We start from the raw sequence: 19,312 nt of genomic DNA, 5'->3' as shown, positions 1-19,312 counted from the left end.
ATATCTAATTTTTTTGAAAACTTCATCTGCATAAATAGTTTCTCGTGTCGTGTCTAACTATATTTATTTGATGGACGTATTTGAAGACGATGACGGAGTAAAAATAACATAATTTTAATAAAATTTGCATAATCTATTATTGTCCTAAAAAAAACACCATCGATATTAATGAAGAGAATTGTGCAAACAAAATTGAATAATTTGCCGAACAGATTAAGGCTTGTCATCTTCTTTATTTAAAAGATTATAATGATTGAATACTGGGCAATGTTTAAATAGATGACTTCACACTTTTAATTGTAGCTTTGCCTTATTTTTAAACTTGTTTATAATACCTGCGACTTATTTGATTTAATCTCAATTCTTGTTTCTCGGATTCGTATTTAAATATGTTCGCTCACAAATCATAAAACGGACGGCTAGATTATCGTGTATCATTATAAAATAACATTTTGTTTCTAAACAGTAGTACAATTAAAACAGAAACGTTAATAATTGTGCAATAATTGGAAAGGAAGATTTCGTTTTTCAAATGGAGAATGGAAATCGACAGTTTATGTTTAACAGAAAAGCCTTTCGGATGTCTCGAATATGGAAGGATAGACACGAAATGGCCAGAATTAAGTAAAGATGAAAATGCACAATACTTTTAAACACAAAAGCTAAAAATGTACCTAATCCATTTTCTACGCTATAATCAACAAAACCTTAATAAAAACTGAAGGTTCAACACAAAACCATCCATATAAAAATATTTATATTTATAATTTATATCCATAAAAAAAACCTTATTCTATAATTCGCGCCCTTTGTAACGTCACGGATATTGACACTTCCTCGCTAAGTAGTGATGTAACAAAAGTATGTGTCTTATGATTGTCAACAGTCAACATTACAACAGTTCATACTTGTTGGTATAACATCATAATTACATGATACATAAACTGGGTTTAGTCAAAATTTAACCAAAATTATGAGGACTTTAATACTTTAGAAAAGATGACCCAACTTTCATTTTTTTTTCGATTTAAGCTTCCATAATTATTGTTAAACCTAGTGTAGAGTAACATTCCTAAACTTATGGAAATCCATACAATAGTACGGGGTTTCTTTCTATTTTTCAGTTGTATTTATGTTTTGAATCAATTTTTGCAATGGGTATTTTTTAAGCTTTAAGAAATGTTCAATCTCCTGCCGCTTCAAAATGTGTATAAGCCTTCAAATAGAAGGCTCTGATGTGTAGCCAGTAATAGCGAATGCTTCTCGTGTGTTGTGACAGGCGGCGCTGCTGGCGAGCGGGGCGTCCGCGCTGAGCGTGGCGTCCGACATCGCGGGCTCCATCCGCCTGCCCGCCGCCTTCTGCGGGGTGTTCGGACACAAGCCCACGCCCGGTACATACCATACCGACACACATGCTTACACCACATAACACACTCTTGCGTTTGACAACTGACACACACACACACACACACACACACTCACACACACATATTCTATTCAACCCATTCTGCTCGAACCTTAGTACATATAAAAACCGAGCAAGGTGTGCTTTTTCTATATTTAAATTATATGTCTAATCTACGCAAGACGGTCGGGTAATGAATAAGTATTCCGCCTTTTTCGTTCAAAATTCAAGTACTATTTATTTTCACGCAGGTGCTCTTACTACATAATTGCTAGAAGGCTGTTAACTCAATCCTCAATTGACTTAATTTAGATTACCGAATAGCTAAACCTTAAATACTATCATAACGTATGTCGTAATTCATATTTTTTTTTATTTCCATTTTACAACACGTTACAAACGCGTTTCTAAGTCTACACACACAAGCAATGTCTAAAAATCAACTACCCAAAATGAAAATACACTTTTAAAATACCTACTCCTACCACAAGACCATGTCAAACATATAAAGAACTCACACACACATTATTCTTAATCACAATTCTTCCTCTAACTAACATTATATATTTCATCCAGGTATCATATCGATAGAAGGTCACATCCCGACTCTGAGCGATGAGAATTTCCCCAAGTTCCTCACAGTAGGCCCGATGACGCGCAAGGCGGAAGACTTGCCGCTGCTCATGAATATTATGGCCGGGGACAATAAGGGCTTGCTGAACCTTGATGAACCCGTTGATCTGAAGAAAATTAAGGTGAGAGAATTAGGTAGATAATAATGCTATGATAGGCGGAGAGAGAGAGAGTATCGTCCAAGTTACAATACATTGCCGGCTATCACTCATCGCTTTTGATATCAGAATATTTGACAAAAAAATTGTAATTCGTCAGACAGATTTTCAAAAACATATCCTACAGTCCTACTACTATTATAAAGGCGAAAGTTTGTAAGTATAGATGTTTGTTACTCTTTCACGTAAAAACTACTGAATGGATTTGAATGAAACTTTACCACAATATAGCTTATACATCAGAATAACACATAGGCTACAATTTTTGAGGTTTCTAATGTGAGGTCGTAAAAAAACACATTTTTTGCGCTTACATTGCAAACGCTGACTGAATCCTACAAGATAGATAGAAGGCAGATTGATAGATTGAAGGCAGGTATAAATTATAACTTATATCTTCTAACCACGCGGACGAAGTCGCGGGCAACAGCTAGTGTATAGATACGTAGGTAATTTTTTACATCTCTTAAACAAAAAATGAATGAATGACGAAACTTACCAGTAGGTACGCTTTTACTAGAAAGTCATGTGACAAGCCCCTGCACTACTTAATACCATACAGTTCAGTGCTTTAAATCTTTCTTACTTTTTAAATGATGTGATTAAATGAGAAATACATATTCATATTTTTGGGAAACCAGTCGGATGGACTAATTAGATTTTTTTAGTCGAAAAACCTATGTGCATATAGGTCTAGGGGTATAGTGTATATAGGTCTGTTCAATATATTATATTCTCGCACAATATTTTTCGCATCGTCTAACTGGGCTAATATAATGAAATTCTTTAACATAATTAACGAAAGTTCATCAAGTACCAAAAAAAATACTGGTTTTTGAAATGCTAGATAGGTATTTCGAACCAAAACTTGTAAATAAAATCAACATTACTCTCACCTTTATAACATTAACATAAAACTTTTGTTTAGGTCCATTACATGTATAAAGCAGCGGACTCTATTGCGCTTCTGAAAGTCGAGAACTGTATAACCGAGGCCATACGTAAAGCGGTGAAATACTTAGAGACGGAATGTGGAAGCACAGTCAGCGAGGTAAGAGGGCACTTGTGATAAAACACTTCATCCAAACACTTGTACTTATCAGTTGCTTATGCATAAACCGATATACCTATTTCATTTGCTGCGTCAATCGTCATAAATCCTTTTCACACATTTAAATAGAACGATGAGAAATCTTTTCCCTCCAATAATTTTAAATCATAATCAATTTTGTATGTACTACTTACTTATAAAGAAGAAATTTTAATATCTATGCAAAACTGATAGGTTTGTATATTTAAAAAATAATTAGGGTATTATTTCCTAAATCTTTAACTTTCAGTTCTTTATTTAAACTAAGAAATCTTTTCATTTCCAGGAAAAATTCAAAGATTTAGAAGACTCAGTCGAAATATCAGTCTCCGCATTTTTTTCGATGAAAGATATTCCGAATCTGTTGCAAGATCCCGCCAACCCGAAGGTGAGTGCCGCGAAACGGCACGGACCTGGTCCGTTTGTTTTTTTTTAATGTTGCTAGTATTTAAATATTATCCCAAAATTCGAGGAAAATATATTTATTATTTACGATAGTTTTTAATTTGTTTACAGCGTGATAAAAGCCTATTTGTGGAGTTTATAAAATATTTCTTCGGTGGCGGATCGCGGTCACTACAAGGACTGAGTTTCTCTCTCATCAACAGAAGTCGCTTGTTCATTCCCGATTCACGGATAAGCTATTATAATGAGAAAGCTAACGCATTACGTGAACAGATGCAGGTGAATAAATATCATTTTTATATTCAAAACTGTATAGGATGCTATATACCGTTTCAGTTAGTTCATAAAATGTTGTCGACTTATACTTAATGAAAAGATGAAGTGAATGTCCCGCGGTGTGTAAGTAAGCTTGGCCGGCAGCGCGTGCTGGGGCGCTCGGGCGTGCTGCTGTACCCGGTGTGCAGCGGCGCGGCGCACGCGCACCACGCGGTGTTCACGCGCGCGGCGGGCGCGCTGTACTCCATGCTGTTCAACATCGTGGGCGCGCCCGCCACCGCCGTGCCGCTGCCCGCGCACCACGGCCTGCCCGTCGCCCTGCAGGTGCTCCCACTCGCCGCCCTTACATCTAGCTTGTACCTAACCTACTAACTTGAATCCGATAGTTTTGTTTTATATCGCTTCTAAACTGTAACTGCCTTTTATAACACCTATTCTAATAATTATCTCACATAAACATGCCGTTAAGATAACCCTTGAACTTCAATTTTAGAACGATAAAAAAACCGTTAAACACTCTTCGTTCCTATATTTTTTTTCATAATATAAATTATTTCCGATAATCTTGTGATTCACAGGTGATAGCTGCACCAAATCAAGACAGACTGTGTTTAGCCGTAGCCAAGCAGCTCGAGATCGGCTTCGGGGGATGGAAGCCGCCCCAATAAACTATAAACCTAAGTGAAAACATACCAAATACGCTAATAACTTAAACAAACCACATGTATGGCGTGGTTTATCTTTTTTACACAAATTTAATATAGGAACGTAATTTCATATTACTTTATTCTATTTTGTACGTATGTATGTCATAGATGTAAATTACTCGTATTATCAACAATCGGGTACTTGACTATTTTTAAATTGTTGTGTGTATTTCGATGTATACATAAAAATATAAGAATTGTAAAGTCGCGTCCGCAATACAGAAAACACGTAGCTAAACTAAATTCTGACGTCAAAATATCAGTTTTGTACGATAAATACTAATACAGCACACTTAAAAGATGATTAATGACATTTAAGCTACGCCACTATTTATTTAACAGTAAAAAATACTTAAGTAATCAACAATTGATGCTTGTTTAGTCGACAAAACTGCAGGACAATTTTACAAAAGAAAAAATTGAGCTGGCAATACTGTAACTGTCAAATTAAAAACTGCTGCGTGACGTTTGATTGCGAGCGCGGCTTTATCGCCACAGATTAAAAACAACAAGTACTTTTCCTAATCGATAGGATCTTGACTATATGTGTATAATAAGATTAAGGATATGGTCTTTTCAAATTTTCGATGTAATATTTTTTACACTTCGGGGAATTTACTTAATAAAAAATAGCCGAGCACCCAATTGCTTTAGGAATCATTGATGATTATTTTTGGAAAAATAAATGTTGCCTTACGTGTATTTTGTTATTTTTTATGTCTGAAATAGATGTCTGTACACTTTTATTTTATAATATTTATATGTAACACTTTTTCAAGCTATTGTTATATCTTCAAATTATCTAGTGACGTAATGTTATTACCTACATGATAATTAAAGCATTGTATGCTTAATTAAATATAGATGTTAAGTCTACATTATACCAATGATAAACGAGGTTATGGATTTATATCATTTTTTTTTGTGATGGGTGCTTTACATAATTCCGTATATTTCCATAAAAATAATTATTTCTTTTTTAAGTTTTTGATTCCTTTTTAAGTGCTGTGAATGTAATATTTAGTTTCAAACTAAATATTAGGAACATAATTCTTGTAGATTTAAGTTGTCCATCTAATTTATGCACTGTTTATAACATAATTGGCTAATATAGTGAGACAAATAAATGAAGTGGTGCAACACATTCCATTGTTTATTTATGTTTTTTCCCTAGAAATGGTCACACAATCTTTGATCGTTGGGTCAAAAGTGTGCTCTCCACGTTAAAATAAGTTTTGAACCTGACATACCTTAAGTTGTTTTCGACTGGGAGAGTATCCAAATTGATGGGGAACTTGTTGAAAATGTTTCAAACCCTGACGGTTTAAAACATTAATTTCCTTATCTCGATCAACAAAGCCACAATTCTCCAATAATTATTAAATCCACGGAAGATCTTTTTACTCAAACTTTATCTCTATAAAACCTAGATAGTGAACGATGAACTTAAATTCTTAGGGCTTCTGCGCTCAAAGCGAAAAATCGGGACCTTATTACTGTAGCCCCGCTATTCGCCTGTCTGAACTTTCCAAAAGTGAGTACCTGAAAATTTAGCCTATTCGCAAGGAAACCCTAAGGAGCGGCCTCAGGCAGCCGCTCGTCGCTCGTTTCTAGCGACAAATGTTTCACGTGATATTTAGTGACAAAGTGAAAATGTTGAGCGTTGTCGCTGGTAAAAGATCGAGATTGAGCGGTGAAATAAGTCGACGTAAGTGTGGTGCTGCAACGGTTTATAAATTAATTTTTGTATATAATGGAATCAAACAAGGCAAAGCTCCTATTTCTTCCACTTATATCACTGTGACGGGGTGCAAATGATGTTAGAGAATCAGCAACACAGGGTCGTGTCGAGACCGGATCTATCGCTGCAAACAACAAAAACAACTTCTTAGGTCAAGGAAAATTTAAAATTGGGTACGTGACCAGATTTGTCATTACAAACGAGTGTCGAGCGGCTCACGGCTGCATGAGGCCGCACCTTTAGTGTCGCCAGTCCTACTCTTACTTTACCGATTTTTCATGTCTGAATAATTTGTAATAAAATTATTTTAAAAGTCAACAAGATTTTCATAGTCCCGTTTGCTTCTGGGTAAATTTTTGAACAAACTGCAGCTGTGAGACCGCGATCTTTGCTAGATGTCATAACTACTTAAAAGAAGAAAATTATAAAATATAGCGCTATTTAGCGGACACTTATGATCAGCTTATAATCAGCCTTTTATTATCAAGGACTTAGAAGTATCATCATAATGAGAATGACGTGTTTTTGTTGCACAATATTTTGAAAAATTGTCGTTGCAACCATAATAGAGTGGAATATTGTAATTATTTACTGGCAACACTAAATAACGACGTTCTTTCGCGGTGCGTGCGACATGACGCGCCGGTGAATTTTATTATAAATTTGACGTAATTCTTCAGTGCATATCTCGAAAATAAGGTGAAGCATTATAAATAGCGTTATATAAACAGTGTTCTAGTGAGTGCATGTGAGAATAACCTGTAATATTGTGCTTGCAGACTTCACAATGGCCGATCAAGTCGACTCAATGTCAGATGCGGAGCTGCGAACCAAACTAGCCGAGCATGGGTTTCCAATTATGCCTATAACGGCGTCTACAAGAAAGTTGTTGGTGAAAAAGTTAAAATTAGTACTAGATAACAAGAGTAAACCTAGAAGTAGCGTCGATAACAAAGCCGACACAAGGCGGTCACTCGCACGATACTCTAGCGGCGAGGAGTCCGATTTGGACACAACTACGAATGCTAAGGAGAAACGTGGCCGGCGGGCGACCACCGGCGGGGCGATGCTACCGCCGGCGGTCAACAAAACACGTCGCCCGCCTTCGAAAAAGGGTTCGCCCGCTAAACGAGATTCTGATAAAGGATCAGAGTCTGAAGAAGAAAAGTCCGGTTTGAGAACACGTGAAGAAGTGGAGACGGTGACCACACGTACTATCAAACGTACGTACGCCGCGAATGACGCCGACGACTACGAAACTGGCTCTGACAGTGATGTAGACGTTGACAAGAAAACATCTAGTCCTTTTAGAAGCAATTCGAGATCTAGTGACTATATATCGAGCACGTTACCGTCTGTTGACGTCAGCACGAGTCCCCCAAAGAGCTCGGTATTCTCACGAGCATCTATCATCCCTACAAATTACTCGTCAACATATTCTCCATCAATGACATCATCAGATAATCTCAACTCAATTCGATCCCGCTTAGGTTTGACATCCAATTTAGCTGACCGTCCATCTATTATACCATCATCTGGCTTTTCTTCAAACTACTCAACAAGTACTTACCAGCCTTCCACATCCACCATAAACGAAGTAGAATCTCCATACTTAAGTAACTTTACTAGACGACTGTCTGCCTTAAAATCAGACCCCACTAAACCCCCATCTTATCTTGACCGAGACACAAACAATGGCAGTACAGTGTTACCGCGCAGATCTTATATTACGGGAGTCAACAGGTCTGATGTCGTTGATTATAAAACTGCAACAGACATGAAATTCTTGAAGAATAATCTTGTTTCCCTTGCTCTGGTTGTGTTAGTTGCTCTTTTTTTTTTTTGCTTATTTTTCATGTATATAGTTAAGAAAAACGACATCACATCAGTAGTGGATGATCAGAACAGCGCCATACCTATCTGCCAGTTGAACATACCTGGTAATAGACCGGGGATCAACTGCGTACCTAAAGAGCAAGTCAGCTATGCTAAGAGTTTATTAAAATTGATACACCCGGAATTAACAAGTAGGATAGCTGCATACAAATGTGGTCAGCCGGGCGCCTTGCCTTATCTGACCGAAAGAGAAATTATTGATATTGCTAGTACAAAACCAGAAACTACAGACATTAGCCAGTGTCGTACGGATCTAAATAACTTGCAGGTTCTTCTTATAAACAATCCCCGCTGGGGACTCAATGTGGTCCAACTGAAAAATCTTTACACTAAAGATGCAGAATACTCAACTATATCTTCCACAGACTTAATAGTTCAACATAGGACCAAAAACAGTGTTGCTATCACACTAGCCGACCCCTCCACTCCCCTTTCATGTTTATTTGTCAACACCTTGTATTCTGCTGGGTCTACTCTAGCTGTTATTGCTCTTCTCACATTGCTAGCCTTAGGTATCCAGAGATCATACAAATACTACATGTCTTATCAGAAAAGGAAAAGTGAAGAGATCTATTCTATGGTTGAACAAATTATTGATGTAATATCTCAAGAAACTGAAGATAGTGGCGAACCATACATATCTGTTGACCATGTAAGAGACACGCTTATCTCGCCACAGAACAGAGAAAAAATGGCGTCAGTTTGGGATGCTGCCGTGAAGTTCATACAGAGGAATGAGAGCCGAGTCCGCATGGAAGTGCAATCCGTTGATGGTGAGGACTGCCGCGTGTGGCGGTGGATATCTGCCCACAGCAGTCCGAAGCGCAGCGCCTCTTGGCAAGGACAGGCTTTCGAAACTCAAGAAGGATCTGTGAACAATCTAGTCGTCTCTCCCACACCTTGCCTCAAGATCCGACACATGTTCGACAAAAACGATGACACAACCATTTTGAGAATGAAGATCCAGGATGCTATCTTGGAGAAATGCGACTCGAACTGCAACATCCTGCACATCGACGTGGACCGCACGACGTGCTGCGTGTACGTGAAGTGCGCGTCGCCGGCGGACGCGGGCGTGGTGTACCGCAGCCTGCACGGCTGGTGGTACGAGGGCCGCCTCATCACCGTCAAGTACCTGCGTCTGGAGCGCTACATGCAGCGCTTCCCGCAGTCGCCGGCCGCGGGGCCCTACCTCACGCCCTCGCGGCCCGCCCGCCGCGCCTGGCCCGACCAGTAGCACGCCACTCTTACGGGAGGTCGGGTGCCACACCTGTGAGCTTCGTTTATTTATTGGGAGTAGTAACCTTCAAGGATTGTTGTCTGCAGCTCGAGTCGATTTTGTTGCATTTCTTATGGGTATAGAAACTGATGGATAGATTGACAAATGTATAGGTAGGATTTAATTGGAACGATGCTTAATAACAGTTTATTTTCTTTCTTATCATCTCATAATAAATAAAGTACCGCATAATATATTTTGTTCATTTGTATTTTTTCATTATCATCATAAATTGGTAACACATTGGTATTTTTAAAATTTAGTCATGAGTAACTTGTTTTGTACTGAGTCTTGCCTGGATATGTCATGGATTGTAATAATATATTGTACCTGTGTTATATGTTATCATCATCAAAGTGCATCCTAGATGTGGACTGTGTCCTGTAAAGTAAGCTAAAATCCTTGTACTTGTCAATTAAATTTTTTTAAGACGTAAAAGTCACTGATCTGATTATTTTCCTTATAGTAAGGTGCTGGTCTTGTCATAATGCCTTAATTTTCAAAGGAATTTGTTTTTATTAGTGTTATTTCTAAATCCCGCTCAGTTGAATTGTTGTAAATATTTGACATCACAAGATTCATGTAATTTCTAATGTTTGTTTTATGTTAAAGAAGTTGCAAGGGCTGTATTTGTTACTGAATTTACTGATGTTTTGGAACAAATTGTTTTAAAATGGTAGTCTTAAGTAGGGTAAGTTTCATAGGATATATCCGACGCATACATATATTTGATTTATTTTTTCTTATAATTTGTAAGTTATCGATGCGACAGCACAACGTAAAGATACATAAGTGTGTTTAATTTCGTATAAAATTGACATTTTGTTCTTAAGTATTTCTACTAACTTCACTGTTCTTAATGTCTAGTTATTTTTATGGATTGATTTTCATTTTTTAATAAATTGATTAAGTAATTTTTTGTTCTTTTTTTCTTACGAATTATTCATCTAAGAAGCTATTTACAAAATGTATTTTGTACAAAGCTTCTGCAGCATGCAGCTAATGGTACTTTACTCTAGTGGTAGTACAAGGTATCATATGGTAACATAAGTTGTAATAGAAAATTTAATAAATAGGAAACTAAACAAAATAAATATTTATTGTATAAAATGTACATGACACCAATAACAAACCTTTCCATTATAACATTACAAAAATACATTACTTTCACTTAAAAATACTATGGCTCCCTATAGTATCACCAAAAGAACTTTAAAATTGTTAATTACTTCACTTTTATTCTCTGCAAAAAAACTGCCATAATTATAACAAGGTGAAATGCAATAAAAAAAGTTGCAGTTGATGAAATAATAACGACATATACACTAGTCTGCAAGAAATGCAATAAGTTTAACAAACATTTTATTTATAAAAAGCAAATTGATTCAAAGTGGACTTAATAATAAATAACCCTGTGCAGTATTTTAAAGTATCTTATTTATACGTTTTAGATTTGATTTGGCCATCTTAAAAACTAGGGGTGTTTGCGCCCTCTAAAGAATTTTCATCTTTATTCGTTTTTCATTAGTGATAAACGCAACAAAGTGATATCAAAAGATAAGGTACTTTTCTTTAGTCGGCAATTCTTCACTTGTCCGATTTTTGCGTTTCTAATTTGTAATAGTAAATTACCAATACGAGATAGTGTACAAAAGTCCTTAAGACGTGTTCAGACCTGTCGCATGCGCATTTCGCGTACAGCTTCCATAGATACTACTTACGAGTATGCCTGCCTTGCACTAAGCGAGCGTGGTGTGAGTAACACGCGAGAAACAGTCATGTACATAATTAAAAGCAACGTACTCGCAAACTAGTACAGTATGAACACATCGTTTAGTTGGCTTTATAATATTCTACGATTTTTACACAACGCCATCTAGTCTCAAACTAAGCGAACTTGTATTATGAGTACTAGATAACTGATAAACATTGGCAAGTCACATTGATTGAAATGAGTGAGGCTGTGGTGAAGGATCACGTGTGTGTGTGTTTAGTATTTAAGAGTTTCCTTGAGCGCGTCGTAGCAGCGCGTGACCCCCGGCAGGTAGAGCGGCTCGAACACGTGCGGGAAGGGGGAGTCCCAGCCGCACACGCGCGACACCGGGGCCTCCAGGTGCAGGAAACACTGCTCCTGGGGGGAGGGGGCAAGGACTTATTACATCACACTGTTCTGTGAAAGTATCAAGATCTTTTCGTATAGCCTAACCTAGGTTATACGAAAAAATCTTAATACTTTACACTTACTTGGCTTAACATGTGCCTAAAAATTCTTAGCTGTGCTGGTTTTTTTTTTAGCAAGATTCAATGACATAGACGTGAATTCGCAAAAAGCATTAAGTTTGCACTTATATTTGCAAGTATCAAAATTAATCAATACGATCATCTAAAAATTGAATAATTAATTAATTAATCCCTCCTTGAATGAGGTGTTATTTTATTTTCAAACGATATAATTCTAAAATTTAATCTGAGATTGAAAAATATAAATTATGTACATGAAATGAATTAATTGTATTGTTATACGCTTATACGTAACAACCTTCTCTTGAATACATATATATACAAAAAATCGCATTTTAAAACATTGAAGCATATATGGAGATATGCAGACAGCGGGAACGACTTCAATTTATGATGTATACTGATAAATAAGGTATTTTACCTGTATAGTCGCGGCAATTTCAGCACCAAATCCTGATGTGAGGGGAGCTTCATGAGCAATAATACAACGACCAGTTTTCTTCACAGACTAAAACAAATATATCACACTTAATTTTTAAAGCTAAAATTTGTCTACAGGTAAGTTTTCATGATCCGTCTTCTTCACCTTCACATCTTACTTTAAGACAAATGTTTGTGTTTTTCATTTATGTAATTAGCATGTAAACACATAAAGATATAAGAAAATTACTCTACTTGCTTCATACAAGATAAAGAAATTACGCAGGATTGAAATAAGGGACTACGCAAACTTATCAGCTCCATTCGTGTTTCGATAAACAATTTTGTTTGGAGACGTAAGCGTTCTTTCAGCTTTCCGCATACATTTTGTTTTCATTTTCATTTTCATTTTGTTTTTATCATGCAAATGCTACAGTGCTGTTCATAAAACGTGGTCGATCATTAGACATGACCACCCCGCGTCAGTAGGTACTACTCACATTGCAGACAGTCTCCTCGTCCCAGGGCAGTATGGACTGCAGGTCGATGACGTCACACTGTACCCCGAGCTGGTCCCGCGCCAGTTCCGCCACCTCCAGCAGGACGTGCACCTGCGTGCCCCAGCCCACCAGTGTGGCGGCGTCGCCTTACGATTAAAGAAAATAATCAAAATCCATCTATTCAAGATAAACTACCAAGTAACACTTCTTGAATTTTAAAGAAAGTTCCCCGTATCGCCCACCCCTCACCAAATTCAAATTCTTTATTTGCAAATTATGGGTATACATAAAGATGTTATAATAATAGTAAATAGTATTACCAGATTCTGCCTTTCAGAATGCAAATGTACATAGGTTATTATTAAAACACCGCTTCCTAAGTGCTCTGACAATGAAGAATAAAAGGCGCAACAAACTTCGCAGCATAGTATGCTTCCATTTTAACTTTAAAATAGCATATATAATACATTTATAGATTGTTTTTTAAGGAAATACTGCAAAATAAGAAGGCGTTTTCGAAGGGTAGGGTTTGATGATATTTAAGGGCTGCCGTAAAGTCACTGTAAACCTATTATGGTATAAAAACACATACCTTCTCTTAGGACCTGCGCCTTCCCCAGCGGCAGCGTGTAGTCGCCGACGGGGACCTCTTCACTGGCGGAGCGGTACAGGATTTTGGGCTCTAAGAAGACGCACGGGTCCTTCTCCCTTATGCAGGACAGTAGAAGTCCTTTGGCTGCGATTGGCCCGCGGGGGACTACCACCTATAAAATTTTATAGTTTGGATTTGGTACTCTTCTAGAATCTTGAATTTAAAGAAGAATATAGTTTTATCTGATAAGAGTTTATTCTTTTTTTTAATGTATCTGGCTTGCATTAGGGATTAATACCGATCCCAGATTAATTATTGTGTCGCGGGGCTTGTTCTGAGTAAAAGTTTAGATTACATATCTAAATGTTTTAGAAAGTCCCAAAAAGCACAAAACTTCAGAACAAACATTCGTGGGTCACACAAATAATGAGTAGTACGCGGGGAGCGAGCCCGCGACACGCCGCGTGGTCCCCCCGTGCGGCCTCACCCTGAGGCCGGGCACGTGCGCGAAGAAGGCCTCGGGGCTCTGCGAGTGGTAGAGCGCGCCGTGGCCCACCGCGCTGCAGGGCGCGCGCAGCGTCAGCGCGCCGCACGAGAACTGCGCGCCCGAGCGGTAGCGGGCCTTCGCCGCCTCGTTCACTATCTGCACACACACACCACCCATCATGTTTTTGGCAGAATCAAGAGTTGTAATTAAAGTACATTTGTATCATTGAATGTCAATAGTAAACTTAATTTACTTTTCTCCAAACTAACCTAAGGTTCGAATCTGAGAACTGACAAAAGCTATTATTTCATCCTTCATGCATCCTCCTTGGTGATGAATTTGCTACTTCCAGTATGCAATTTTACAGTAAATATTCATCACAATCACCAGCCTGGTCTTTTCCCAACTATCCTAGAGTTGGTGTACAAGAAGCGACTGCCTTTTTGACCCCCAACCCAGTTACCTCCACAACACGATACCCCTACCCCTACCCATCACTAAGACTTATTGTCAAACTTTTTAGCTTCTAACTACCCATAACGACTGACAAAGATTAATGACAACGAGGACCCACATTTTAACTTGCCTTTCGAAATACAAGTAGTACCTAATTAATAATAAAACTTTACTTTCATGGCGGATATAAATCAATGAACCTACTAACATATCAGTGATGCTCTTCAGCGATACAAATATTATTGTTTGCGAATTACTCTAACCAATGACGTCACCAAAAGTAGTTCACGATAGTCGATACAATCATTTCATAGTGCACTGACGCAAGATGTTATTGACAATAATAAGAGTGTAAATGTAAATGTTGTTTGGAATTATCTAATGTTCAAATGTCGCAGCAGCGGTTGAATGACCCGATTCGTAAGCAGGTCGACCCCCAGGTGAATACCGAAGTCATGACGTTATATAGACAATTATTATAAGGAACATGAGTAACAATTGAATTTTAAGTATTGGAAACTGGAATCACCAATTTGTAGTGAGGTAGCGTGGTGATCAATGCCAAATCTCCCATAAGTGTTTACGGGGAGTTCTTTTTACATTAGATTTGATGTTAATTACAATATTGTTATCTATCACATGTACGGTCAAGTTAGGTAAAGCAATCAGTTTTGGTACTTTAAACAAGGTAATGAATAGGATGTCTTTTAACTCACAAACACATTAAATAAATAAACGACGGATTTATTTCATTGGTTTTCGGTGGTTTACTTACAAAGATTGTTTTTTTTTTTAAGTAAGTACCTAACCAAATGGAGTAAGGCATTTGAAATATGCTGACTCTCAGTAAATTGTACTGTGTAAACCGACTACTGTAGCTGACTATAATCTTGAATAATAGTTATGAGGTATCAAACCTGATCGAAGGCTGGAAATATGTAATCAGCGAACTGTATCTCGGCGATGGCGGTGGCGCCGGCGGTGGCCAGGCCTATCCCGAAGCCCGCGATGCCTTGCTCGCAGAGCGGCGTGTTGAATACCCGTTCTTTGCCGTACTTCTCCTAAAAGAATATTATTATATATGATAGATTATATATTATAAGCTTATTTCTATATTTAGATGTTTTGCATTTGAATTTTTCTTGCAGTTAAAAACAATGGTAGGTTTTCTGAATGTGGTCAGTGATAGGGTATTCTATTAAAAAAAATCAAATTAGTCTGTCACATAGATTTTTAAACAATATGAAGGCACAGCTTATGCCAAATGTTTAGAGTCTGAAGAATTTGCTAAAAACTCATATTTAACCAGAATGAACTTTTGAATAACAAGATTGCACTTTTATCTCTTTCTTTTTCTAGCTACATATTAAAAAGATGTTAATGTGCTTTATCATACATAACTAATTACATTTATCTCTCTTGGAAACCAAAATATCCTATACAATTAGCATACATCTACTGAACCCTTCCAACAACAAAGTCTAAAAACCACTTCTGGCAGTTGGTAATAATCACCTGTAACCCAAGTGCACACCGGAACACACCACCAAAGGCCACATCCTCCCCGAACAGCACCGCCGTGGGGTCAGTCTTGAGTGTCAGATCCATTGCATTGTTAATGGCTTGCATCATGTTCATTTTGGTTGTTTCTCCTGAAAATATATTATAACAATTTGATGTTTAGCAGATAGTGGTTTATTTTTAATAGACCTAAGCATTTAGCATCAGTGCAGGAACAGCATCAGGGCTTGGACCTATCACAAGACTACAGATTTAGCAGTTACATAAATTTTACAGACACTTGACTAATGATTTTAGTGATTAACTTCTAAATCTTAATTTGTCATTCATTTATTTCTAGTCTGAGTTAAAAACATACATAGTATTACATTGCTTGTTAGTTCAGTGGTGGTGGAGTGGTTAAAATCAAAACAGTTAAGAAGTAAAAACACATAGATATCTAAAATAAACAAATCAAATTCTTTTAAATTTCTTTGAATTACATTTTGATTTGGTCATAAAAGTGCTCAGTAAGTCACTGATACAGATTTAAATCACTGTTATCAAGGGTATTCTTTAGTAATCGGCTGCATTCATAGGAGTGTGGGGATGGGGGGAAGGGGGAGGGGTGGTGCCCAGGATATACCCCCTAAAGGGAAAAGATGCGGAAACGTATATTTTTTGAGATTTTTTGAAATTTAGTTTTGAGGTTAGGAGTGTCAAAACGGTGTTATCGGCTCGGTCGACGGAGCCCCGCTTCGCGGGGCTCCTACTTCTGGGTGGTTTAAAAATAAATAACCACGAAGTGGTTGGCGGGGTCTATTCGCTCGCTTCGCTCGCTCAACGACCCCGCCAACCACTTCTAACCTAACCTGTCCGTGTCGGGGTGCTCCGAGTCGGGGTTTTACTATGATGATGGTTCTAGATTTAGTTTTATACATTTCAACATTTTACATAAATTTCGATTTATATGATAATCATCATAACAATTTAGAAAAATCACAATACGAAAACACGGAACATAAACAATCGCGAACGAAAAGCGAATGAACTAAATGAACTATTGGAATGTAATTACACTCTTTGACAGTTGAGTGACACTTCAATATGACGGTTAGAGTGAGAAAACACTAGTTTTTGCCATACATTATAAAATTTTCTGTTTCATTTTTGAGAATTAACCTCAAAACTTTAAATTAAGATTTCTCAAAAACTACACATTTCCGCATAAAAACACTTTATATTAAAACTCGGGGCATCATTGCCGATCTATTAAAACCAAAAACACCCAGTAATTCGTGCAGCCCGTTTCTAAAGTCAACCCATATTTATTCTTGAAAAGGACATAAGTACAGAAAATTACTTAATGATTTTTTAGACCTTATTATTTACATAAAAACCTCTGAACTATACCTAACCTAAACTAGTAAAATATAACTTTTACCTTCCACTGGTTTCCCATCGTCTGGGAAATATGTAAAGTGCGAAGACAACCTTTTACCGGAGTCATTCACATTTTTAATCAGTCTTGCAAACAACCCGCCGTTTTTCGTAACTAAACTAGCCATTTTAACGTTATGGCGACGTGCGCAGTCCTCCACTGTATGTGATTAATAAATTAGGTAACATTTGTTATCTGCAATTGTAATTAGTTTTACTTTGATTAAAATTCGTTGATAAGGGGTCGAATGACGAAATATGCAACCATAGATTATAATAACTGCTTGTTTATTCTTGTCTTGATTTAAATTGAAATCAGAACCGTTACTAATCTTTGTTTCAATTATTATAAACCTATAATAATGCAACAAACTGAAATCAAATGCTACATTTTTATTGAAAACAAATCCAAAAACATTTCAAATTGTTTGACAATTCACGTCAATGTCAGTATCGCTCAGAAACGTCATGGTTTACAGTCGCGTTCAAACGATAGACCTTTCTAACTAAAAACTATGTATTTTATTCAGTTATTGGAATTTACGTTATCGTTGTTGATTTCACCGTAGTTAAATGAGGTGAGAAATCACAAATCTAATTACGGTTTAAGGATTTAAACGATTCGTCATCCACATTGCGCGGCAGAAACTGTTATTTAAGCAATGTTACTCATGATTTTTTTTTTTAAATAAAGTATGTATCTACTTACTTAAGGATATTACCACATTTTATAGGTTATTAAATAGTACCCATCTGAAATAATTGATAATCTCTACTATTGAGACAATGTCATGAGTAAAAAAATGCTTTAACTTTAAAATTGATTGTAAACATTGTCTACAATACAAATAACAATTCATGTTTACTCTCTTGGTTGGTTTGGTAGGTCAGTAGCGCCGCTAGCAGGTACTACGTAAGCTTACATTGCAATACTTAATTAAATCCAGTTTCCATGCGTTCATAAAACATTGCGGACAATAAAATTAAAATATCTCAATCTTAATTGTCTTGAATGTTGCATAAGTAAATATTTATCTCATTTTGTATAATTTCGCACTGTTATAATCGATTGCGAGAATCGATTAAACTTTATACGGAGGCTATTACAGTTTTAACTTAAGTGTTTTTTTTTTACTTTATTACGTAGGTATCTTTTCTTTTAGTCTTTAGGCTATGAATGTTTTCTCTCTCTAGTTCTACCAAAAATGTTGGCGCTTTCATCCGTCTTATTTGTAATTTTAATTATATTTAGGTATGTTTTTTTTACACGAAATCTCTGCAATATGTATTATTAAGGAAGCTATTTTTCAGGAAGATAATTAAATACAATTATTTTATAGTTGTAAGTGATAATAACCGACAACGATTGAATAGTTAAGTACTTAAGTGTTCTTAAATAACAGATTTTAATTGTGTTTTAACAACTTTTTTTATGTTTGCTATAATATATTTGTCAAGTATCGAGTTTATTATGAGTACCTACAGAAGGCCTGCTACGACGTCTTAAAGTAACACTATTATGCAAGTTACAGTAATGTAGATCACCGTTTACAGAATATTCCAAAATATTGATTTTCGACATATCGTAGCCAAATTATCTTTATTGTGTTAATTGAGTGAGTAGGTTACAGGTGTTACAGGATTAATAAGTTAAGGACGAGTGTTTTTTTAAGCTAGGACGAACAGTTTTTGTGGGTATAAGACAATTTTTTCAATGAGTCTTAAATTGTTTGCTTGAAGCAGAAATGTGTGAGAAAATTCCTCTTGATAAATACTGTAGTTATTCCGTTATCAAAAATTGCCAACTCTGTAATATTGGGCGTCAGTCAATAATTCAAGTAGAACCTTTATGTACACAGATAATATCTCAAGGCCGTAGTGTTGACATTTTCTTTACAAAACAACGGGGAATTTCTCAGATAATTTATTAATTATTGTGAAATTTAAGTATAAATGCGTTGAAAGCTGATAATCAACGCTGTCGAGTGTAGTTCGTAATTAAATTTTATTATTATTTATATGTTGGCGGAGTAGTTAAAGTAATGGTTTTGGAGTCGTTTAATCTAAAGATCAGACGCAGCTGTAG

General features: G+C 36.7%; 3 protein-coding genes across 10 annotated transcripts in view; 2 read left to right on the top strand and 1 right to left on the bottom strand.

Moving 5' to 3' along the window:
* LOC113500865 (fatty-acid amide hydrolase 2-A-like) overlaps positions 1-5,818 on the top strand; it is a 33,724-nt gene extending 27,906 nt beyond the window's left edge. For 6 of the 8 annotated variants that reach the window (XM_026881768.1, XM_026881765.1, XM_026881764.1 and 3 more), the window contains 7 exons: positions 1,280-1,391; positions 1,982-2,160; positions 3,125-3,247; positions 3,573-3,674; positions 3,803-3,970; positions 4,112-4,291; positions 4,546-5,818. In XM_026881768.1, coding sequence (XP_026737569.1) covers positions 1,280-1,391; positions 1,982-2,160; positions 3,125-3,247; positions 3,573-3,674; positions 3,803-3,970; positions 4,112-4,291; positions 4,546-4,635 — 954 coding nt within the window. In that variant the 3' untranslated portion in view covers positions 4,636-5,818. Of the gene's footprint in view, positions 1-1,279; positions 1,392-1,981; positions 2,161-3,124; positions 3,248-3,572; positions 3,675-3,802; positions 3,971-4,095; positions 4,292-4,545 lie in introns of those variants that run through there. The other 2 variants (XM_026881769.1, XM_026881770.1) reach the window with 2 other exon arrangements.
* Positions 5,819-7,004: 1,186 nt separating this feature from the next.
* Positions 7,005-10,505, top strand: LOC113500863 (inner nuclear membrane protein Man1-like). Its single transcript, XM_026881762.1, has 2 exons — positions 7,005-7,114; positions 7,195-10,505. Exon 2 carries the CDS (start codon positions 7,203-7,205, stop codon positions 9,546-9,548), a length of 2,346 nt encoding a protein of 781 aa, XP_026737563.1. The 5' UTR covers positions 7,005-7,114; positions 7,195-7,202; the 3' UTR covers positions 9,549-10,505.
* A 156-nt stretch (positions 10,506-10,661) lies between these two features.
* On the bottom strand, positions 10,662-17,626 carry LOC113500866 (2-oxoisovalerate dehydrogenase subunit beta, mitochondrial). The gene is made up of 8 exons (XM_026881771.1): positions 17,231-17,626; positions 15,802-15,938; positions 15,204-15,347; positions 13,831-13,986; positions 13,344-13,515; positions 12,752-12,897; positions 12,253-12,339; positions 10,662-11,721 (listed from the first exon to the last, which is right to left on the bottom strand). Exons 1-8 carry the CDS (start codon positions 17,352-17,354, stop codon positions 11,581-11,583), a joined length of 1,107 nt encoding a protein of 368 aa, XP_026737572.1. The 5' UTR covers positions 17,355-17,626; the 3' UTR covers positions 10,662-11,580.
* Between the last annotated feature and the right edge of the window lie 1,686 nt (positions 17,627-19,312).

This window comes from Trichoplusia ni, chromosome 14, assembly GCF_003590095.1.
Source record: "Trichoplusia ni isolate ovarian cell line Hi5 chromosome 14, tn1, whole genome shotgun sequence".
NCBI classification, from domain to species: Eukaryota; Metazoa; Arthropoda; class Insecta; order Lepidoptera; family Noctuidae; genus Trichoplusia; species Trichoplusia ni.
The sequence above is the reverse complement of the archived record's forward strand: the minus strand, read 5'-3'. Positions and strand labels throughout refer to the sequence as shown.

Bases quoted from the DNA above. Each gene is read 5' to 3' on its own strand.
- LOC113500863 (XM_026881762.1), top strand. From the start codon at position 7,203: ATGGCCGATCAAGTCGACTCAATGTCAGATGCGGAGCTGCGAACCAAA.
- LOC113500866 (XM_026881771.1), bottom strand. From the start codon at position 17,354: ATGGCTAGTTTAGTTACGAAAAACGGCGGGTTGTTTGCAAGACTGATT. The intron at 15,348-15,801 runs GTGATTATTACC...ATATTCTTTTAG, and splicing joins GGTGTGCACTTGGGTTACAG to GAGAAGTACGGCAAAGAACG. The intron at 13,516-13,830 runs GTGAGGCCGCAC...AAAATTTTATAG, and splicing joins CGCACGTGCCCGGCCTCAGG to GTGGTAGTCCCCCGCGGGCC.